Genomic DNA, 24,256 nt, shown 5'->3' with positions numbered 1-24,256 from the left:
AACACTGGTGTCATCTTTAACTTAGTGTCCTAAGTATTTAGACATGTGTCTCATCTCCACCTTTCACAAAGTGCCAAGGTGGCTTTGGAAGAACTTTAGCACCTTCTATCTTCTCTGTGGTATGCACATTTGACATTTTCTAAAGCACATATAAGATACAAAAGGGGCCAGCCTGTGGCCTAGTGGTTGGGTTCAGTGCACTCTGCTTTGGCAGCCTGCGTTTGGATCCCAGCATGGACATACACCACTCATCAGCCACCATGCTATGGCAGCAGCCCACATACAAAATAGAGGAAGATAGGCAATAGATGTTAGCTCAGGGTGACTCTTCCTCATCAAACCAAACCAAACCAAAACAAAACAAAACAAACCACCAAAATATGAAAGAACCTTTCACCTTGCAATTATACAACCTAAGTAAAATTTTCTTTTAAAATGTATTAACAACTTAATATTTATTGTGCACTTAACAGGGTCCAGGGCCTGTCCAAAACACTTTACATAGATTAACTAATTTTATCCTTGCAACATCCCTATGAAGTAGAAACTTTTATAAACCCCATTTTACAGAAGAGGCACAGAGAGGTTAATTAACTTGCCCACTGGTCACACAGCTAGAAAGTGGGCAGAATTCAGATTTAAACCAGGCAGTCAGTCCTGTCTGCATGCCCCTAACTGCTATAACCTATTCTGGGGCCAAAGAGCTTCAAGCTCTGCACCCCATCCAGTTCACAGCAAGACCGTATAGCTCCCAAATCCTTCCTATATAGAATTCCGTAGCAGCGGGTCTCTAGGCTGAAGCCTCTAAGGTCAGGGACCTTGGTTACACATTCAGTGTGTTGCCCAAGGGGTAAGCCCCGTGCTTTGCACGAAGCAGTCTCTCCAATTTCGTTAAATGCAGAGACATTGCAATGCTGGGAAGTTCTTCCTGAGGTCTAACCTCTGGCTCTTTCCCACAGCCGACAGAAGAGGGGACCTGAGTGCGGAGCCGAGCCGCGGCGCCCCCGACCCGCGGCCACCAGGTGTCGCCACGGCGTCGCCCGAGCGGGAGGGCGGACCGGCCGCGAAGCGCGAGCGGAATGTGGACGCTCTGGCGCCGCTCAGCGCCCCCGGGTTCGGCCCAGCCCGGCGCCGGGGGCCCAGCGGCCGACGAAGGACGCCGCGGCTGAGCGTCGGGACCACGGCGCCTGCACGCCCGGACACGCCGAGAGGACTGGTGCCCGCGGCCGCCCGGGCGGGACTCAGGATGCTCCGGCGGGGACCCGGGATGCTCCGGTGGCGGCTCGGGATGCTCCGGCGGGGACGGCCGCGGATGCACTCTGCTTTGCGGGGGCATGTGCGGCGGGGGCGCGCTGCAACCTGCGGGGCGCGGGCTCCGGGCGTCGGCACGCGGCCTTGGTGTCCCCCTTCTCTGTTTCTCGCCGTTATGTTTGCACTGGCTTCTGCCTTCGGTGAAAAGAGAGAGATTGTATCCTGCAGTGCATTGGCGGGAGGGACACGGGCAAGGGCAAGGAAGGTGGACGCGGTCAGTCCTGAGGGGTCAGTGGTTGTCTTAAGCTTGTCACTTCTCTTTGAGAAAACTTAAATTTAAGTAATAGTATATACCAGGTACTATAATATACATATATGTAATTTTATATAATTTAGTATGGTATATAAATATATATACATATTAAAATAGTATATATCAATATTATAGTATATAAATATAATATTTGAGCGATGTTTTCAAGCATGGGCTTTTATGAACGAAATGCTTCCTTCCAGTGAAGTGAAAATATCAAGGCTGCCGGGTACAGTAGCTAGAGCAGCAGGGCTTCTGGAAAATGATGGGGCCGGGGTTCCAAATTCTGGCTCCTCCTCTCAGCAGAGCTGTGTGACCAGCCTGGGGGATGCCTGCAACCTTGGTGAGGCAGGCTTCCTTTTCTGTAAAGAGGAGATAAAGGGTAACACCCCTCTTGTGGAGCTGGTGTGAGGATTAAATTGGATTAACATATAATGTCTTCATTACTTAAAGTTAATTCCACTTTCTTCCCTTGGGGATGCAAAGGAATATCTGACCCAGTTAATCCACGAGCCCAAAGAATGGCTGTGGGGTTGAGGAAGATTACACAGGAGGATGGCTGTGACGTTCAGTCTCCCTTGACGATGGCAAGGGAGCGGTGAAGGGCATTCCACGGGGGAAGGGCCTGGGCAAAGGCTGGGAAGGCAGACCAGGTCATTTCAGAGCTGCTGGTACCCTGGATGTGCTGTGGGTGATGAAGGAGGCATGTGAAATCCAACCAAATTGTCTTCTGAGCTCCACACTTTGGACTTTAGGCTTACACTTGGGTTTGAAGAAACTTTGGGATTTGTTTCCAACATTCACAGTTGGGACCTAGACAATGGATTTCCTGGCTTCTCTGGAAAAACAGGCAGATGCGGCCGTGCTGGTCCCACATGCCCCTCTACAGAACGCAGACATTTAGTACGCTGCTCCTTCTGTGCTGCTCTCACCTGGAGCTGCCCTGACTTGCACTTTGTCCCCTGCCTGTGTGGGTACCATGGGTTGTCAGCAGTTTTTAATTAGAAGAGCGACAAGATTTGGCGTGACTTTTTGGATGATACCTGGTGGCTTTTAAGTGCAATTGACTCAGAAGCACGCCCGACTCAGGGCTAGCACCCAGGAAATGGGCACTGGGCATACACGGGGATTAGGGGTCGTTGGGAGGGTGCTAAGTGGTTAGCAACCTAGGTCACTCGTTCAGCTTCTTTTTGCACGGTAAATTAATCACGTTCATTTAACCTCTCTATTCCACATTTCCCTTGCACATCTCCGATACTTGCAGAGTTGGATTGATGACGATGGCACCTGGGACCATCATCCTGTTTAATTTTTTGAGACCTTAGCTGTCCTCAGGTTGATCCCTAAGGTCCCTTGCTCTCCAAAATTCATCAGGACCTGAGTTCATCTGGGGGACCTCTTCCTCATCCTTATTTCTCTGCCCCTTGTTCTACTTCTCCAGAGCTGTCCCACAGAAATAGAATGGGAGCCACACACGGGATTCTAAAACTCCCGGTAGCTACACTGGAAAAGCAAAAAGAATAAAAATACATTTATGTAACTTAGTATATCCAAAATATTATTTAAACATGTAATCAATACTGAAAGACATTAATGAGATATTTTACATTCTTTTTCCGCACTCACCCTTCCAAATCCAGCATCTGTTCCACTCTTCCAGAACACCTGAATTCAGATGTCAAATTGAATTTATTGTGGGAATACTTGATCTATATTTAGATTTTATAAAATTCACAATTGAAAAAGTAAATTCACACCATTGAGTTGTTCCAAGCATATTTAAAATTCTCCAATAACTTTATTGAGTATCATTTTTATCTTAAAATTAAGTAAAGTTTAAAATCCAGCCACATTTCAAGTGCTCAGTGGCCACGTGTGGCTGGCGGCTACCGCGTGACAGCTCTGGAGGAGAGCATGTTTAGCTTCTGGTCGTTGGTTCTCAGCTCCAGCTGCTCATCAGAACCCAGAATCCACAGAAATGCCTCGTGAAAGTGCAGCCCCTCGGCCCTCAACCTGCCACCTCACTCCGAGACTGGGGAAGGACGGTGGTTCCATTGGGCAGCCTCTGATCACACTCAGAGTGTGACAGTGGCCGGGGCTCTAACCATCCCCAACCTTCCCCTCTAATGCTGGAGGTGGCTCCAAGGAGGAGATAACTCGACCTCACCGCCTCTGGTATAACTTCACAAGCTCCTGCTCCAGCCACCGCTGCTTGCCTCTGAAGGCTTCATTTTCCCAGAGGGACCAGACCTGTGACCCCATGACCTTTGGGTCTTAGTTCCTGGCAAGTAGGTTATGCCCTAATTCATTTTTTTTTTTTAAGATTTTATTTTTTCCTTTTTCTCCCCAAAGCCCCCCGTACATAGTTGTATATTCTTCGTTGTGGGTCCTTCTAGTTGTGGCATGGGGGACGCTGCCTCAGCGTGGTCTGATGAGCAGTGCCATGTCCGCGCCCAGGATTCGAACCAACGAAACAATGGGCCACCTGCAGCGGAGCGCGTGAACTTAACCACTCGGCCATGGGGCCAGCCCCAGCCTAATTCATTTTAAATTCATTTTTATTGTCTTCCACAGACAACATGCATGAGTTTATATGCACAAAAGTGTATATAAAATATCTGTATTATTTAAACATTAATAACAAACTCCCAGGTTCCCACCAGCAGGTTAAGCGTTGAATATTGCTTGTTCGTCAGAAGGCCCTAGTGCTCTCCCATGACGGTGGGTCCTCCCTGGGAGGAGTCTGCTGTCCTGAAGTCTGTTGGCCCTCCCCACCTTTTCTTCAAGTTTCTATATATGTCTCCCTAAACCATGGGCTGTTTATATAAAAAGCACTTTGCTGTGTTGATTCTGCTGTGACAGGCTCCTTGTGTGCAGTGTCGTTTTGGCAACTCTTGGACACTGATGCACACAGTTGTCATTTATTTGTTTTCCCTGCTGGATGGCATCTCATTGGGTGAGCATATCACCCTTTATCCTGCCTCCTCCTGGTGGCATCCACTTGATGCCAGCGTGCTGCTGTTCCGACGGTGCTGCTGTGGGTGTTCCTGTGTGTGGACAGAAGGTCCTTTTGGGTGAATTCCTCAGAATGGCATTGCTGGGCGAGGGGCCAGCAAATACTCAACTCATTTGATGCCAAGAGTAGTTGTACCGGTTCATCCTCTGCAGGAGCGGGTGAGAACTGATTGACTCTTCAAGCGTTGTGGTTTGACAGGGCTCAGGGTGACAAGGGGACCTCTGGAGTGAAGGCTGGCCTGCCTGCTAGCCACCCAGGCCAGGCTTTGCCAGGGGTGGGCCTTAGTGGGGTCATGGGATTCCAGGCCTGACCTGGGACTGCAGGCTTGGGAACTGGGATCTGATTTTTCCTCACATGCCTACCGTGAGCCGGCCCTTTCCTGAGCTCTCGGACTGACTGAACCCTGGAGACTCAAGCGAGGCACACCTCCCAGGGATGGGTAGTCCGAGGGCTCCAGGTGACCTGGAAGCAGGAGGGTGGTTGCTGGGTGGCTGCAGAGGGAGCACTCATAATATGCTCCTCACCCCCATGAATTCCGTCTGCCTGCCTTAAGCAGATGCAGGAAGCTTCTCCTTTGGGCAGAGGCCAAATTTTGCCTCTGACCTCCTGCCTTTCCACACTTTTGTTGACATGGTTCAAAACAGACATTTACTGAACCCCTCAGGCCCTGTGTTTGGGGTCCTCGCATCCTCTTGTTTAATTCTCGTAACCCCTCTGCACAGTGGGTACCGTGATCCCTGCTGTCAGAGGAAGAAATGGAGGCTTGGAAGGTTAAGCAGTTACCCAGGGCGTGTAGATCCGGGGTAAGAAGTAAGAGATGAGGCCAGGAGCCTCTGGCAACAGTTCCTTTGTGATTAAAAACAGCTGAGTAAAGACTTCTACTTCTGGCCGTGAGTAACTTGCATTAGACCAAACCTCTCAGCAAGAACAGACGTCAAAGATATAAAATCAAAAAACAAAACAGAAAAACAGCGTGTGACGGCATCAGAGAGAGCAAGACAGCTAGGATTTGAGGGGCCAGGATCCTGAGTAGAAGGGAGATTCACTGAGGTGAGCCCCGGGTTCTTAAACACTCCCCTCCATCGCTGGAACCCTGCGTATGTTTCTTTCCTTCGGGGCTGGCACCCCGGGGCCAGACAGCTCGGGTTCAAATCCCAGCTCCACCACTTTGTGTCTGTGTATCTGTGTGACTTTGGGCAAGTTGCCCTTCTGTGCCTCAGTTTCCTCATCTGTAAAATACAAATACAGTCCATCCTCATTATTCATGGATCCTGTACTTGTGAATTCGCCTCCTCACTAAAATTTATTTGTATCCCCAAATCAATACTCAGGGCCCCTCATGGCCCCGTTGCACCCTTGAGGTGAGTGATGGGCTGGAGGGGGGTGGTTGTATGGCAAATCTGGACGTCTTGCATTAGTCTAGCAGCCACTGCTGTCTTACTTCAGGCCTCTTAGAAACTCTCAGATGAGGAATTTGTCTGGCACACATCTTGTGACCTACAGATATATCCCCACAGGGGCGTGAAATGCATGCAAAGTTGTTTATTATAGCAGTATTTTTATTGTTATGGTTCATATAACGTAAAATTCACCACTTAAAAAATACCATTCAGTGGTTTTTAGTAAATTCACAAGATTGTGCAACTTTCACCACTAATTCCAGAACATTTTCATCACTTCAAAACAAAACCCTGTGCCCATTAGCAGTCACTCCCCATTCCTCCCTTCCCTGAACCCCTGGTAACCACTAATCTACTTTCTGTCTCTATAGATTTATAGCAATTTTTAAAAATTGAAAGATAGTATAAATACAGGAATGTCTCCAAGTCATAAATATACAGCTTGTTAAATTTTCAAAAACTGAACGTACTATGTAATTCAGGAAATAAATGTTACCACCCCCCCATAGCAAGCCTCCTGCTCACTCCTGGTTATTAACCCCTCCCCGCCCGAGTAACTACCATTCTGATTTCCAATAGCATGGATTAGTTTTGCCTGGTTTTCTGTTTTTTAATATTACTGTTAATAATCACTGAAATAATCTCCCCCCCTTTTTTTCCTGCTTTTTGGTGAGGAAGATTGGCCCTGAGCTAACATCTGTTGCCAATCTTCCTCTTCTTCTTTATTTCCTTTTTCTTTTTTTTTTTTCTCCCCAAAGCGCCCGTACATAGTTGTATATCCTAGTTGTAGGTGATTCTAGTTCTTCTATGAGGGATGCCACCTCAGCATGGCTTGATGAGCGGTGTGTAGGTCTGCAGTCAGGATCCAAACTAGTGAATCCCGGGCCACTGAGGGGAGCACACAAACTTAACCACTAGGTCATGGGGCCAGCCCCTGTTTTTTTACTTTATATAAACTGTATCATTAAATATAAGTATGTTTGTGTGTGGCTTCTTTCAGTCACCATTATGTTTGTGATACTCGTCCATATTGTTATATTTATAGGCAGTTCTATTTTGCTATATAGTATCCCATTGTATGAGTATACCACAATGTATTTATCTACTGTGTTACCTATTGGGTGCTTTGGCAGTTTCCAGTCTGGGGCCACGGGGTACTTCTGCCGTGAACATTCTAGTATAGTGCACGTCTTTTTGTGAACCTGGGCATGCATTTCTGGTGGGTATATACCCAGAATGGAATTGATGGTGTTATGAATGTTTTCAACTTTAGTAGCCACTGCCCAACAGTTTTCTAAAGTGATGGTCCCATTTACTGGCCCATCAGCAGTATCTGAAAGCTCTGGGTGCTTCACTTCCTGGCAAACTCTTGATATCATCTGTCTCTTTCATTTTAACCAGAATGGTATCTCCCTGTGATTTTTTTAATTTGTATTTTCCTGAAGATTAACAAAGTTGTGTACTTTTTCATATGTTCATTGGCCATTTGGATATCTTTTTCTTATGAATTTGTGGGAATTCTTTATATATCCTGGAAATAAGTCCTTTTACAGATACGTGTAATGCAAATATTTTCTTTCCCTTTGTGGTTTGCCCAACACAAATCTTAATAACCAAGGCAATGGAAACAACCTCAATGTCCAACTGGAGGAGATGGGTTGAATAAATAACATAAAATAAAATACTGTGAAAATCTATATGTGCCAATACAGAACAATTTCCAAGACACAGTAGATGAAAACTGTAAGGTGCTTCAGTTGTGTATTTAAAAAATATAAGATTCTGGAAGGATACAGAAGAGACTGTCCTTCATAGTTGACTCTGGGGATGGGGGCTGCCTATCGGCAAGACAGGCTTACTGCTCTGTAAACCTTTTCATGAGGTTTAAATTTTTACTTTGTACATGTTAGCTATTTTCCATCATTTAAAAAAATTTAAATAGAAAAGAAATGTGTTGATTTGATGTTAATAAAATGGAGCGGTTGGTAGTAGGACGTGGGTGGCTGCTTTTGGGTTTCCCCTGCAGCTCTCTAAATGAGACCACCTATGAAAGGCTGGCGGAGGAGACGCTGGACTCCTTAGTAGAGTTTCATGAAGACCTTGCAGACAAACCTTATAAGTTTGAAGATGGTGATATCTCCTTTGGGGTACTTCTCTGCTTGTTTTCATTTTTCTTTTTCCTCCCTAAGACTTTTAGCTCACTAAAATAAAGAATTCCCTTCCCGTAGAGTTAAGCATCCAGCAGCATGCGGCTATGGGTGGGACTTCAGACTAGGGTTCGCGTCCCAGCCCTGCTCCGCCAGGCTTGTGACCTTGGGTAAGTCACTCAGCCTCTTTGAACCTCATTTTTGCTTGAAAATACAGATTCTCAAGCTTCGCTCAATACCCATGATGGTAAATCAGGGAGGGACCCAGGCATGTGTTGGTTTATAGGACACGTCTCATCACACAGGCCTGGGGAACCCTGAAGTAGACTGCTAGCTCTTCAGCAGGGTAAGATATCACCCAGGAGGTGTTCAGACTACACAGACGTAGCCCCACTCCTGGGAGATTCGGATGCAGAAAGTCAGGGTGCATTCCCAGGAAGGATATATTTGAAAAGCTCACCTGGGATTTTTAATGTGCACCCTAGGTCCCACTCCTGGGGATTTTGATTTAATTGGTCTGGAGTTTGGCCAAGGCAGGGCACTGGTGGTTTTAAAGTCTTTGAAATCACTCCCTAGGTGATTCTAATATGCAGCTGGAGTGAGAACCTCAGGGCAGAATGAAACTTGAGCCCCAGATCCTGGAAGCCAAGTGAAGGCTGGTCTTTGTCTACTGGCCACCAGGTGGCAGACGTGAGCAAGGGTCCATTTTGGGTTTAGAATTCCCTATGGCCTAGGCCTTAGGGAGCAGCTCTTTCTTGCCAGTGGGAGAAAATCTCCTACAGAGGTTAATCCTCTCGACAGCAATTAATCAATACCAGGAAATGTCAGGAATGTGCATTTCTGATTAAATCATGGCATTATTCAGGACAACCAGCTGTCAGGCTACAGTGATAGAAATGGTGTTGGATATTGCCGTGGGAATGCTAGATTGAGAAGGGACTCCATCAGGCAGAGCAGGAGCAAAGTCTCAGAGAAGGTGTCAAACCTGGTTGCAAGGACAGTGAGGGACTTGGCGGTAAAAACAGATGCAACAGGGTCAGAAAGGGTTGAATGCTTTCCGGGTGGATTTGTTGATTACTGCCTGCAGCAGAAATGGCAGCAGTGTGCAGGCAGGGCTGTCAAAGGTCTCATACAGATGGTCCTCGAGGCAGAGCTGCTTGGGAACGTTACACACTGGCCTCACCAACTTGTCCATCAGTGGGATGATTAGAGCTGAGGAAGTCACAGATCTCTCCCCCAGCCTCCCTACCAGCAACTGTAACTACTATAGAGAACCCATGCCTCAAGCTACACTCTGCCACACACGCAAACATTTATTACTATGCCACAAAAACAGTCACACCTCTCGTTCTTATAGGATTAGTGAAGCCCCAGCTTGACTCACGTACTTTGCATGAATGTTTCATTAGAAGCAAATGTGCCAGGATTTTAGCAGCTGGATTCTGTCTAACTCATTGAATCAGGCAGCAAAAGCTCCCACTCAGTAGAGGGTCACAGGACCTTACCCAAATCTGACCCCTAGAGTGTCTCTCTGAAGAGTGATTCAGCTGCTGGGCTTTCGAGATTCTGTAACTCATTCCTGCAAGGGAAGAGGCACCTCAGGTTTTCTAGCCAATCCATATACCTTGAGTATCATTCTACTCACCAGGGAAAAATTATTTCTAAGAAATCATTTACTAATTAGGAAATTCTGTGGTGTATATATTCTGTAGTGCATATATATATAGAAACTAAAGGCATACAGTGGCTGCGTCTGTAGTACGGGCTTCTGATTAAGTGCTTTGAAATGCTAACTATCCACCCTGGGGTGTGAATTCCTGATTAGAGTCCTTCAGGTGCTAACTTATATATTTCACATATAAGGAATATCAATTGAAAGCACATTATAGACAACAGAACACCTGTAATACTGTTACTTGAGCTTTGTTAGAGTGCAATCAGTCTTTTCCTGCCTGCAGGGTCCAGTTAGATGCGACCTCCTCTGTGAAGCCCTCCTGGATGCTACAGGCAGATACCACCGTTCCTTCCTTGTCCGGCACTCTGAGGATGACTCTGTGAAGCAGTGATCACCCTGTGTTGTAACTGTCTGTTTACACGTCAGTTCCCATGGCTCGACTGAACTCTAGCAGCTGGGACGCCATCCACCTTTGGTATCTCAACACCTGGAACATTGCCAAGTACCTAGTAGGGCCTTAATAGACGTTGATTCACTGCACAGATGAACTAGAGCCTGCACACTTTTCCAAAACACACTCTCATGGACGCCACTCAGCATCACAGATGTTTACCGACTCACCACTGGCCAAGTAGACAAATGAAAGCAGTAACCGAGATACACCCAAGAATGACTTTGTCCTGGTTTCTCCTTGTGGAGTGGTAGATGTAAGCAGCGTCTTGACTCTTGTGTCATCCATTCGGTGGGGGGTAATGTTGGATGTGTGGGTCCAGGCTTCACCCCTCACTGGCACTGCCCATTAGAGGGGACTGCCCATTGCAGCAGAACGTGCTTCCCATCCCCAGGCAACCACAGAGTCTGCTGCACTTGACCCAGCAAAATCTAACCAGAGACTGTAGAAGCACCTGCTATTTGAAGGGTTACCTCCAAGCCACCTGCCTTTTTATCCAGGTGGAGCCCTGGCTTCTTAGACGTTTTAATGAGAATTTGCTTCCTGCCATGTTCTTTATTCACTAAGCTGTTGGCATATTACTGCCATAGGGCAGAGGTTTCTTAAGCTTTTTTGGGTCAGGGCCCCCTGTAAGAATCTGACTGCTCTAGACACTCTCCTGAGAACAACTTCCCCACACACCTGTGAGTACAATTTCAGCTTCAGTGCAGGGGCTGTTTGCAGACCCCTGAGGACCACCTCTGGGTCCCAGGTGACCGACACTTGCTCAGAGGCAGCATTTAATTGGATATGGAGACAAAGGATCTGGCTTAGCATCCTGGATTTGTGTTTTCTTTCCAAGAACCCGTAAGTGAATTATCTAACTTCTGTGCGTGGCAGGGTCTTCAGCTGTGAAGTGGATGACGTTCTTCTACTCCTCTGGGGTTATATTAGGATTAAATTTTTTTAAAAGTGCTTCACATTCATTATTCTTATTCCTTAAGGGGAAGTCAGTGTCTATTTTTGGAATGTGGGAAGCCACATATACCTGAAATCCCCGGACTCAACCTGCCCTCCCATACGTGTGTATTTCTACAAATGAACTGGTGACAACAGAAATTGCTCTTTTTGCTTCCACGTGTGGACGGCTGATATTGACCGGCGGCAGTTTATAAGCCTCACCAGCTGTGGCAGGGTCTGTTCTGACTGGTTAGTGCCCACATGTCAGCAGCTGCTGAATATTTTGACTCTCTTGTCTCTCCACTTCCCCTACCGTCTCCCGCACTTGAGTCTGCCCACACTCCCAGAGTAGCCTCAGCGTGCCCCTCAAGGAATAATACTGATGAACAAAAAGCCGTCTTCGTCTGGTCTACCTGCATTACGAGCTGCTGGTGCACCGGGAAGGCAGGTAGGTTCCTTCCTCCTCTTTCCACTTTGCTTTAGAAACAGCTTCTGGCTCCGAGGGAAAAAAAAAATCTCATGACGCACCATGAACAGGAGGGGGCGTGGTTGAGTGCGGAGACTTTCTGCCCGGCGTAACCTTGCCCTCAACTTTGGCACATGTTATCGCAGTGCCTGCTCATCATCCGCTCCGTTCATTCACCCACAAATGTATTTTTGTATCCGTCCAGTATTTTCCACAAAAAAATGGATGTGCTAGACACTGCAGATGCGAGGATGAAAAGACAAATCTGCCCTCGAGGTGCTTACAGGAGTGGAGAGCAGGGGTCGGTGACCAGCACACAAGCCGGCAGCTCAGACGCAGTGAGCAAGGCACAGAGATGCTATGGGGACAGGCCCTGGTCCCAGCCAAGAGGCATCAGGGTAACCTTCCCAGAGGCACCCCCTGGGACCTGGAATGGAAGGAGTTGTTGGTCTCATGCTGGGAGGGGGTGGACCTCAGGGAAGGTGCCAGGTAGAGGAAACAGCTTGAGACCTGCGCATCTAGAAGGATTCTCATGGTTGTTTTATTAACATGCTCTTTGTGAAAGAGCGGCCTGTTCCCTGGAGTTCCTCAGAAGATCTTTTGGGTTGGAAAGCGTTGATTTTAGCCTTCAGGGATTGTATCCACTGTCCCCCGATTTAATCTCCTGTTCTAAAGTGTGATGGTGATCAGGAGGCGGTGCGGAACCCGTGAGCAACCGTCAGCCCCTCCATCCTTACACAGAAGGTGCCAGGACGGATGTTGTCCTGAGGAAACAGACGCGATCAATGAGACTTAGAACCCGCATCTCCAGACCCAGCCCCTTGCCCTTCCCATTGCATCATGCACCGCCCCAGTGTAGGGCGCACCCACAATGGGGCAGGTAGGGGCACAAATAGGTCAAATCAGAAACAATTATGTCTTGATTTCCTGAACCTGGCATCTCATGGAAAAATAAGCCATAAAACTGTATTGCAAGAGGAAGGAATGGGGAGCGACTGCTAATGGATATGGGATTTCTTTTTGGGGTGATGAAAATAGTCTGGAACTAGTGACGATGTCTGCACCCTTTCTGAAAACACTTTGTGAAATACTAAAAACTACTGAATTGTACCGTTTTCAGACGTTTTTAAATACATGAGAGATACTCCTACCAAAAAATAGTAAAGGTAACTTTTAGGAAAATTAAAAAAAAAAAAACAACTTATGTACACTGTGATCCTAGGCCCCCCCCCCCCTTTCTTGAGGAAGATTAGCCCCTGCGCTAACATCTGCTGCCAATCCTCCTCTTTTTGCTGAGGAAGACTGGCCCTGAACTACCATCCATGCCCATCTTCCTCTACTTTATATGTGGGACGCCTACCACAGCATGGCTTGCCAAGCGGTGCCCTGTCAGCACCCAGGATCCGAACCAGCGAACTGCAGGCCACTGAGAAGTGGAACATGCAAACTTAACCGCTGTGCCACCAGGCCCGCCCCAGATCCTAGCCCTTTTAAAACATGCATTTAAAAACTGGCAGCGATACGGGAGGGTGAACACTGAGAGTGAACACTGAGAGTGAACAATGGTTAATGGGGTTGAGAGAGTGCTTCATGTTATGGAAAGAACAGTGTCTTTTGGACCCAAACAAACCTGGATTTCAGATCAGCTCTGCCAGTTACTCAATATTCCTCATTACTCTGCCTCTGTTTTCCTCATCTGTAAAACTGGGATAAGGGTTTCCACCTCTGATGGTTACGGTCATAGTGGAAACAATTTTACACAAAGCACCAAACACAGTGCCTGGCACAGAGTAGGCACTGAATAATAGTAGTTAATATTTTTATTGATGTTTTCATTGTATTTATACCATCTGCATTCCCAATGTCTCTATAATTTCTCTTCATTTCTTTTTTAATCAAAAGAAGTTATTAACAAAATAACCAAACAGTGTCCTCCCCATTCCATCCCCATCAATTATATTATTATCGGTACTTTCTCCACCTTTTCAATAGCTATTGGTGTTTGAGAACCAAACACAAAGTGTTCCCAGGACCGTTCAGCGTCCCTTGGTTGGACAGGGGCTCTAGAAGGCACAGAGAAAGGCCACCCATATCTCTGTGGGTTATACTTGGGGTGGGGAAAAGCAGCTGTTTAGCAGCTCCAATAGAGGGAATTAGCTGTGTAGCTGTTTCTTTCACATCCTGCACGTTCTAAAGAGACCTCAGGCCTTGGGAGTAAAGAGTGTCTTCAATTTAAACGAGAGTTTATGGGATGAAGATGGACAAACTGGTCCTTTGAAGATTTCAAGGCTCCTTCAAGGAAAATGAAGCTGGTGAGGAGCATCTGAGAAGCTTGTGAGCTGCGTGGGAAGGGTCTGGAAATAAGAGCCCCAGGCTGGAGAGTCTGTCTCCTCCCGCAGAGCTGAGACTGTTGCTCTTCTAAGATAAGCAAAGCAAGTGGTTTGATTACTTCTTTCTTTCTTGCCTTTTTTCCTTTTTTTGGTAATGACCTTGTCCTGCCCAATGTTTGGGCTGAGCTGGTGCTTACTCCAGTCCAGTTGGTGTCTGCTTTGTTTTGTGTCCTCTAGGATGTTCTGGCTGGTAGTTGAGTGAACCAAGGCAGCCATCGGGCTATGGGTCCTCCCATTTGCTGGCTGTAATACCTCAGACAGGCTGCTCAACACTCCAGCTTCTGCTTCCTCACCTGGAGAAGGAATAATGATAATGCTCGCCTTGTGGACCTCAAAGGGAAGGAGGGGAAGCACTATGAGGTACAGGTATTACTGTGATTAATCGTAGTCTGATTCTGAGAGCAGTCTTCTTTCTCCGTGATCTCCTAATCCTAAACATGAAATTAAAGATGTTTCTTTATCGTGTATATTGTGTACTTACGTAAATGGACAGTGTTGAGATATCACAAGATATGAAGAAATTATGACAGAGTGATAACGTTGTCTTGTTTTATTTTCCTTACGTTTTTTCCCTCCTGATCCACTAGAGTGATATTTTAACAGTTAAGCTGGGTGGCGATCTAGGAACCTACGTGGTCAACAAGCAGACCCCAAACAAGCAAATCTGGTTATCTCCACCATCCAGGTCTGTTCAGAAGTCAAATCTGTCACCCTTAAGCTTGTTTGAAACATGACATTGTAGACCATTTAAGAAGTGTCACCCTCGTGTGTTAGTGTCTACATAAGTGAACCTTTCCTGATGTTTCACAGCATCTCACGCTCAGCAGGAAAGCTTGCTCTGCTCATATAACTTCCGTCCGGTGATAATTTGGCTGCTATAAGCAACTATTGGGATGTTAACAAGACATGAAACAAAAAAGTTTATAACTTTTCAGAACCCAGCCTAGACAGTTTTTCTCTCTCAAATCATTGCCCTGCCTTTAAAAAAGCCACTTTTGATGTTGTAGCATCTGAACGAGTTGCACTTTTTCTTCAAAGCAAGTTAAAGTATGACCTCTGGTTTGAGCATCTCAGCTAAAGGTTAGTCGACTTCCATTTGCAGAATTGGGCTGTGGAGGCGGGAGAGCATTTTAAGCTGCCCCTCCGGAGCATTTAATCCCTCCTGCCTTTCCCATTGATGTGCTTTCCATGTAGTGGAATAAAAGATCATGTTGGAGACCGCCTGTGCTGTATCTTGTATCTCAAGGCCTGAGAACATACAAGGAGAGAGGCTCCCTCGTCTGTCTGTCCGTTGTTGAAGTGCATGCAAAACAGTAAAAGGGAGACACCCACAAAAAGCTCTCAAACCAACCTTCCTGGGTCATTGACCAGCACTTCCAAAGAGGACATGTTGACCTATTTGAGAAAGGCCCAAATTTAACCAGCGTGGAATTCTTGACAGCCCAGTGGTATTTGCATCAAAAAAATAATCATTATAACTCTTCCCCTGCCCCAGTGTTGACATCATTTTTGGGCGGTTAATATTATACTGTTTATCCTGCTGCGATGTATAATTATTTGTTCAAAATAAATAAAGCATTGTGCCTCCTTCACCCCAGCGTCATCTAGGAAGTATGTTAGAATTCAACAAAAACAGCTCCAGGAATCACTGTCATTTCTAGCCAGGCCCTCACTCACAGATTGTACTGAATTGCTTTTTAGACTCCGTTAGTTTACTTGAAGTTGGAAGTTTTACCCTGTATGGGCTGGTTAACCTGTTCTCTTTGTCATCAAACAGCTGTCCTCACCCTAACCATGGCTGTGCGTGAGGACTGTACGTTCTTATCCTTTATCTCCAGAGGAACCACTACGAGAAACTGGATGGATCAGCTCAAATCCAGCCATTGGCTTCGGGGATTGTTAGCTTTGTAAATACCGGGCAGAACACGAGAACCCACTGGGATGGCTCCACTGAAAGAATTCTTTGTTGTGTCTGGAGAATGAAAAAAAGCCTGTATCATGTTTGGAGCCACCTACCAGCAATATGATGCTCCCCCAGGCCTATTCAGAAGCTTATACTTCTGATGATAATAAATTCTTGGAAATTCCAAGTTGTACTTTTTTTCTTTTAACCTGTAATTCATGATGGAAATCTGGAAACAGAGTGTACCAAGCAGTCATTTACTGTCATGCATACTAAGTTCCTAAAAAAAAAATTATTTTCCACTCAAGTTTTCACATTGATCCAAAATAATCTTTCATGGGGCTTCCTGCTATTTTGGATTTTTTTAATTGACAACTTTTCAGGTCCCATGGGGACAGCAGCCTTTCCTGGCCACCTTGCCCACCCTGGGGAGGTTGTAGGATAGAATTAAGGAGAGCTCTGGGTGGACACATGGACCTCAGTGCTTGTACTGAGTGCCCCTGGGACTGTGTGGAGAGGCCTGGAGGTTTCTCAGGCTCTGCCTGGCATCCCAGCAGCAAATCTGAGTGCAAGGCCGCGGGAACCTTCTCTGGCTTTGGTCTGGATTATTAGTCCTTTATGTGTTTGGCTATTCGTGTGTTTTAAACAAAGGCCCCACTCCTTTAGGTTTGTCCCTTTTGTCTCTATTATTGGTAAGTGTTCAAACCTCAGCATTTAGTTGATACTACAGAAATCCTTGACTCTCTTCTAGCCCCAAAAGATGCTTCTCTCCAAAGTTTTCCTCCTCCCGGCAAACTCCTCCCAGTCTTGGACTTTGGAAAAGCTCTCCCTGAGCGCCCAGGTAGGCTCAGGTGTCCCTCTGGGAGCGCTTAGGTTACTCTGCTCCTGCCTCCATCAGGTGTCATTGTGTACCATCACTATCTGCTGGCATGTCCGCTCCCCTCCACTAGGCCGAGAGAAGGTGGAATTGTGGGAACAAGTTGTACATCTGGAATAACAGACATGGCAAAACCCACTACACCTGGGCCCTCGCGAATACAGCATTCCCAGCGTGAAGTGCACGTACCGCTGTTGTTCACCAGCTGAGCTTGAGGTAGGTGAACTAGCCCATCGATCTCAATTTCATGGATTTAAAATTGAATTAAGAAAAGTATTCTAAAAAATAATAGTATAGGTGGCTGCCACTGGCTAAGGAGAAGAGGGTATGAGGAGTAACTGCTTAATGGGTACAGAGTTTCCCCTTGGGGTGATGAAAATTTTGGAACTGGAAAGAGATAGTGGTTGCACAACGTTGTTGATGTATGAAAATGATAAAGAAAAATAATAATATAGGTAAGGCACAAATCATGTCAGTGGCACACAAATGGCCAAACACTGCTCTGACATGGCAGGTATCATTTGTGAGTTAAGAAAAGCAAAAGATCAGAGTGTGCTACATGGAACTCATCAATAGGGTTCAGATGTTTTCAGGTCTTGAGAATCATTCTCTGAATTGTTCCAGAGGATAAATTGTGTAATTCTTCTTAAGTAGAAAGACTTTAAGATAAGAAACCAAACACATGCGTCGTTAAGCGTTACTTTCTAGGGCTTCACTTCACTCAAGTTCTTGGTGGCAGCGTCTGTGGGATCAGCAATTCTGATAAAGGGCTGTACTTGTGGACTTGCTGGGTGTTCATTTTGTCTTCCAGCGGACTAGGAAAACCCAGGTGCGCTCCGGTGACGGTGTGGCCCTCCACGAGCTACTGGCCACAGAGCTGACTAAAGCCTTGAAAACCAACCTGGACTTACCTTCCCCGGACTATTGCAGAAAGGCGCTTGATGCCCAGCCCAATTCTAAAGACATCAAAAGCTGTAACGCCGAGCCTCCTGCATCGCTCTATAGCTGAGTGCCTCATCGCCTCCATTCCTACTTTTGAGGACAGTTGCATTCCATTTAACAGCTGTGTCCCCAAACACCCTATCCCCAAGTTCAGATTTTTGATTTCCCAGAGTTTTTTTGGATTTATTGTCTGATTTTCTCCCTCACATGATATGCCTTATCTTTCATAATGTCTATAGGCCTGTATCTTTATAAATAGCCTTACAATAAAGAAAAATAATAAGAAGGAAAAATTCTAGGAGGGGAAATGAATTGGTTTCACTGTTTATTCTTTGAAGGACTTGCTGCCAAAACTACGTGAAGAGCAGATGGCCAACCTCACTATTCTGTCTCAAAATGAAACCCTTTGCAGGGTAGCTTATAATTGTTCCCACGCCTCTTGAAAATGTGAACACTTCTAAGCCCTTTAGTATTGAAGGATTGATGGCGACTTGGGAATTCTCAAATCGAAGACTCTTCCTGTGCTTTCTATCTGCCAGGGTGTGGCCTGCGTGGGGTGACTCATAGATCTGATGATGTTTCTCCTTATATGCATATATATATATATATATATATATATATATATATATATATGTGGGTACACATTTACATGTATGTATGTGTGTTTATACATACATCTATATTTTTTAATTTAAGGGTCAGTATAGAATCAGCTGCTGCAACACAAGTCTGAGGATGCAAAAAGTCTCACAAAGACAAGAGGGGAAAAATCCACCTCCATAAGCTCGTGGATATAGTAGGATAAACGAGGTACTGGAGCTGAAGAAGTGCGTTGTAAATTGGGAAGGACCACATGAATGAAGAGTTATTCATGTTGATGACAAGAACCCTGGTCCTACGCTTGGCTCAGCCCAAAAGTAGTTATCAGTCTCTGGGCAAGTTTCACAAACTCCCCCGACCTCTGTTTTCCTGTGTGTGAAACGAGAGGGTTGACTGGATAGAATGTTCTTGATTCCCAATTCAGAACTTCGCAGGCTAGCTTTAATTCCCTCCAGTAGATGAGGGGACGACAACTAACAATTTTTTTAAGCCATCGAGTAAACATGTGGTTATTGGTTTTGCTCTCCTGAATTTCAGTTGAATTCATGTTCAAATAATAACGTCCTTTCTCGTGCCCTTACTGTGCTAAGCCTGTGCAATAGACTGACTGTTGTTATTCATTACTTATGTTCCCCCTAAATTCTCATGTTGAATCCTAACCCCCAAAGTCATGGTGTTAGGGGTGGGGCCTTTGGGAGGTGATTAGGTCATGAGAGCAGAGCCCTCACGAATAGGATTACCGCCCTTATAAAAGAGGCCCCGGGGTGCCCTTTCCACCATGTGAGGACACAGCGAGGAGACTGCTGTCTATGAACCAGGAAGTGGCCTTTACCAGGCACCGAATCTGGCGGCCTTGATCTTGGACTTGCCAGCCTCCAGAACTGTGAGAAAGAAATTTCTGTTGTTTATAAGCCACCCAGTCTATGGGGTTCTGTTACAGCAGCCCGAGGGAACCAAGACAGCCTCCTACACTATGACCTCATTTTAGTCTTTACTGACCTGCATTTTACACACAAAGAAACTAGGCTCAGGAACATTAAAACTCATCCAAAGCCATGCTCGTGTTCCGTTACTTTCTTACTAAAGAAAGATTTATTAGTGAGCAGTCTACGCAAATGTCTAGCAAAGGCTTTTGTAGTGGGTGAACCCAAACCACATTCCGTAGGAAAAAAACTCTTAACAATAGGACAGTATAAACAAATGCTAAATGGGTATTTAAAATATTTCCTTTCTTCAGAAGTAAAATTATTTTTCAGTCTGGTGGAAATTTTTCAGTGTGGTAGGTCAGTACCAGTGAGAAAATAAAATCGTATGTGTGTGTGTGTGTGTGTATCTCTTGCTTCTAATGAATGTTTTATTGTACCTCACTTACTTGGATCTCAGTTAAATGGTGCACTCACCTATCTGGGACATCACGTAAAACTTAAGAGGCATTTAATCATGCTGCAGGAACATGAAATGGAAGTTAGGGAATCTGTGCTCTTAATGCTTTCCTTGTGGGCCAGCCGGTCAGGCCTATTTACTTTTACTTCACATACTCTTCCAACTGGCTTAATTATTTAGTTTCTAAGGCCCTGGGAGATTCCCATTTAAGGCAGCGAAAGGACTGCAAGCAGCCATGATCTGACAAACTGGAAAAGCACCCCAATGTGGGGCCGGTAGCTCCCACACCTCAGACCCTGGGAGCATCACCCTGTTTACGGTATCACCCATGTGAAGGATGCATTTGCAGAAAAGCATCGTAAACACTCAATACAACATGGTATAGGAGGCGAGAAAATGTCTAATACAACTTTAGAAAACTTTCTGTTATGTTTAGCTTCCTGAATGGATAGGCCCTCAACCACTAGAATATAAAACTACTCAGAGTGACTAATTCGCCCCGCTCTGAAAATACAGAGAATCCCTGGGGTGTGTAAAAGAGAATCTGAGTTTTTTAATCAAAATTTTAAAAATTTAACCCAAACTTTGCCCTTACTTGCTTGTTGACACTAACCTCAGTTTTTTTCCCTAAACAATGGAAGTATCAAAGCTGTGACACCTGGATCCGCATGCAAAGCACTCAATTCATCACAAATATTGTTACTACATACGCAGCATAACTTCATATGCAAATTTGAGGTCTTCTCTCAAAGTGTTATTTACGTCATCCTCTATCCAACCTTGAACTTAGTCAAAATGCTCATTTTGGTTACCTTGGTGATGGATTTTGATTCCCTAGAAAATTTTTCTTGCTCCCAAAATGCTCTTCATAGCTTCTAACAATAACTTGGCCCACTTTGCTTGATAGTTTGTATTAAATAATAGGTTTAACAATATATTTCTCAAGCTGTACCTGCCCCCAAATTCTAATAAACCCCATTGCCACCTCTAAGGAAGAACTGTGTTCATAAATATGAAGTTTATGTGGATTGGCTATGCAAGGTTGTTAAGAAAAGCTGTTTTCACACCTCCAAGGTACACGCTAAGATTAATTTTAGGTCCCGTCTGGTTTAAATTTTGGCATGGATTTATCTTTTGCAAATGAAAACAGCTACATATCAGAAAGGGGAAGGAGGAGCACAGGTATGAAATTTCATAGAAATTTACCCTGCTATTCAAAACTAGGACTAATGACTGTCTTTCTGGCTACAGCTACTGTCAGGATAAGAAATGCCTTCAAATCTTTGGTTTGACTAATTAGCCATGACATCCAAAGGATCCCAATTAATGGCACCTTTGGAATATAAAAAACTGAGCTCATTTATATCCTGATCCCTGCTGCAGAAACAGAGCCTGAGCTCACACAGTCTACCTTCTCTGGATGTATTATTTTGTATTATTTAAGATATAGAAAGTTTCAACCTTCGACAAACTGGGTATAGAGGGGCATACCTCAGCATAATAAAGACATATATGACAAGCCTGCAGCTAACATCATTCTCAACAGTGAAATACTGGGAGCTTTTCCTCTAAGATCAGGAACAAGACAGGGACGCCCACTCTCGCTACTTTGGTTCAACATAGTATTAGAAGTCCTAGCTAGAGCAATCAGGAAAGAAACAGAAATAAAAGGCATCCAAAGCAGAAAGCAAGCAGTAAAACTGTCTCTGTTTGCAGATAACATGGCATTGTACATGTAAAACCTTAAAGACTCCACCAAAAAACTATCAGAACTAATAAACGGTTTCAGTAAAGTTGCAGGATACAAAATCAATATACAAAAATCAGTTGAGTTTCTATACATCAGCAATGAACTATCAGAAAGACAAGTTAAGAAAACAATCCCATTTACAATAGCATCAAAAAGAATAAAATACTTAGGAATAAATTTAACCAAGGAGGTAAAAGGTCTTACACTATAAGACATTACTATAAGAAAACTAGAAGACACTGATGAAAGAAATTGAAGAAAATGCAAATACAGCAGTCCCTCCTTATCTGCAGGGGGTATGTCCCAAGACCCCCAGTGGATGCCTGAAACCATGGATAGTATTGAACTCTATACACACTATGTTTTTCTCCATACATACATATGTATGATAAAGTTTAATTTATAAATTAGGCACAGTAAGAGACTGACAACAACTAATAATAAAATAGTACAATTATAACAATATACTGTAATAAAAGTTACTGTAGATCTTAGCAACCTCAGCATATAGTTTTTTTCTTTCCTGAAGTCAAAAAGTTTTACCTTTTCACTTAAAGGAAGCACTTTACAGCTTCTCTTTGGCATATCTGAATTGCCAGAGTCACTACTCTTGCACTTTGAGACCATCATTACGTAAAATAAGGGTTACTTGAACACAAACACTGTGATAGTGTGACAGCCGATCTGATAACCAAGAGGGCTACTAAGTGACTAATGGGCAGGTAGGGTATGCAGTGTGGATCTACTGGACAAAGGGATGACTCACATCCCAGGCAATATGGAGCAGGATGGCACAAGACTTCATCCCGCTACTCAGAACGGTATGACAATTTAAGACTTATAAATTGTTTATTTCTGGAATTTTCCATTTAATTTTCCATTTTCAGACTGCAGTTGACTGCAGGTCACTGAAACCATGGAAAGGAAAACCATGGATAAGGGGGCACTGCTGTAAATGGAAAGCTGTTCTGTGTTCATGGATCAGAAGAATTAATACCATTAAAATATCCATACTACCCAAAGCGATCTACAGATTCAATGCAATCCATATCAAAATCCTAATGGCATTTTTCACAGAAATAGAACAAACAGTCCTAAAATTTGTATGGAACCACAAAAGACCCCAAATAGCCAGAGCTGTCTTGAGAAAGAAGAGAAAGCTGGAGGCATCAGTACTACAAAGCAATAGTTATCAAAACTGTATAGTATAGTAAGTGACATAAGCCAGACAGAGAAAGACAAATACTTCATGGCAGCACTCATATGTGAAATCTAAAAATAAATCAATACATAAGTAATTTTTTAAAAAGTCAAACTCAGGGAAACAGTAAAAAAGTGGTTGCCAGGGGCTAGGGAGGTATAGGAAACAGGGAGAGTTTGGTAAAATGGTACCAACTTTCAGTGATAAAAAAAAGAAATAGAGGCTGGCCCCCTGGCTCAGTGGGTAAGCTTGACGTGCTCCACTTCAGTGGCCCAGGTTCGGTTCCCAGGTGCAGATCTATACCAGTCATCAGCAGCCATGCTGTGGCAGTGACCCACAAGCAAAATAGAGGAAGTCTGGCACAGATGTTAGCTCAGGGCAAATCTTCCTGAGCAAAAAAAAAAAAAAAAAAAGAAAAAGAAAAAGAATGTTTCTATTCTTATAGAGACAATAAATCAGAACCAGAGAGTTTAAGCCAATAAAGCAGAACAGATTTATTGAGCTGTTTACTGAAGATTTATTTAAACTGTTGAGGAAAACACCTGTACCCAGCAGCAAAAGTGGCTCACAAAGACTTTCTTCTACTCTGAAGAGAAAAGTCAGGCCCCTTGAGGCCCCATCCAGGTATAAATACCAGTGCAAGACAGGCCTCTCCTGTCCACTTGTGTTTCTATGATCTGTGGGTCCACTGGTAATGCCACAGCTTGACTTCAAAGTTTTTAGCTCCCATTTCTGCCATCTTAAGTGGGAAAAGTGGCTAAATTATACAGAAAAATAAGACAGCGTCATTCCCCAAATTACGTTCATTTCCTCCTCCCCCTACCCCATGCCGACTGAGATTTTTCCAAAAGAAAGTGTCTCACACAAAATCATAAGAGAAAGAAAACTTTAAAATCTCCAAGGTTCCAAAGTAATAGAAGCAGATGAATTTGGAGTCACGGTTCCTGTGTCCGACGGCTGCCCAGGCTGTGTACTGCACAACTTGAGGCATCATTATTCATAGAGATTACAATAACTACAATGTAATATGGATGGTGTCACCTAGAGCCGTCATCCCTTACTTCTGGAAAACTTAAGCAGGACCAGGTCAGACAAGACCAAGTCCAAGTCTCGTAGCACGAAAAGTGAGTTTCTCTGACCTAACTCTGCACTTACGCTTTTCTTTCCCCTCACACTTCACCACCAACAATTCCAAATCTGCAGCTCTGTAAACATGATGCACCGTTTTACATGGCTCTGAGATTTCTCCAGCATTGAGTCCATTTTTGTCCTTATTTCCCACTCTTCTGCCTGGGGCGTCCATTTTACCTGAAAACTGTTCTTGGAACAGCCTTGCTGACTCCTCCTCCACTTGGCCTCTTTACCTGGACACCATTGACAGTTCCATGGTCTCACAGCGCCTCGTGTTTCTCCTTCCCAGCACATAGGACAATGGGAACGAACTAGTCTACCATTTGTCACCTCGGGGGACGACATGCTCCGTGAGGACGGAGCTAGGTCTCCCCCGTTGACTGCTGAAGCCCTAGCATCTAGCACCATTCCTTGTACACAG

At 44.8% G+C, this 24,256-nt stretch overlaps 1 protein-coding gene across 1 annotated transcript; it reads left to right on the top strand.

The window, feature by feature from the left end:
* Positions 1-895: 895 nt before the first annotated feature.
* LOC138920397 (uncharacterized) lies at positions 896-18,063 on the top strand. Its single transcript, XM_070248614.1, has 5 exons — positions 896-1,539; positions 10,086-11,640; positions 14,226-14,408; positions 16,850-17,044; positions 17,640-18,063. Exons 1-2 carry the CDS (start codon positions 896-898, stop codon positions 10,183-10,185), a joined length of 744 nt encoding a protein of 247 aa, XP_070104715.1. The 3' UTR covers positions 10,186-11,640; positions 14,226-14,408; positions 16,850-17,044; positions 17,640-18,063.
* Positions 18,064-24,256: the final 6,193 nt, after the last annotated feature.

Source organism: Equus caballus, chromosome 23, assembly GCF_041296265.1.
Source record: "Equus caballus isolate H_3958 breed thoroughbred chromosome 23, TB-T2T, whole genome shotgun sequence".
NCBI lineage: Eukaryota > Metazoa > Chordata > Mammalia > Perissodactyla > Equidae > Equus > Equus caballus.
Note: the sequence above shows the minus strand (reverse complement) of the source record. Positions and strands in the feature narration are given on the sequence as shown.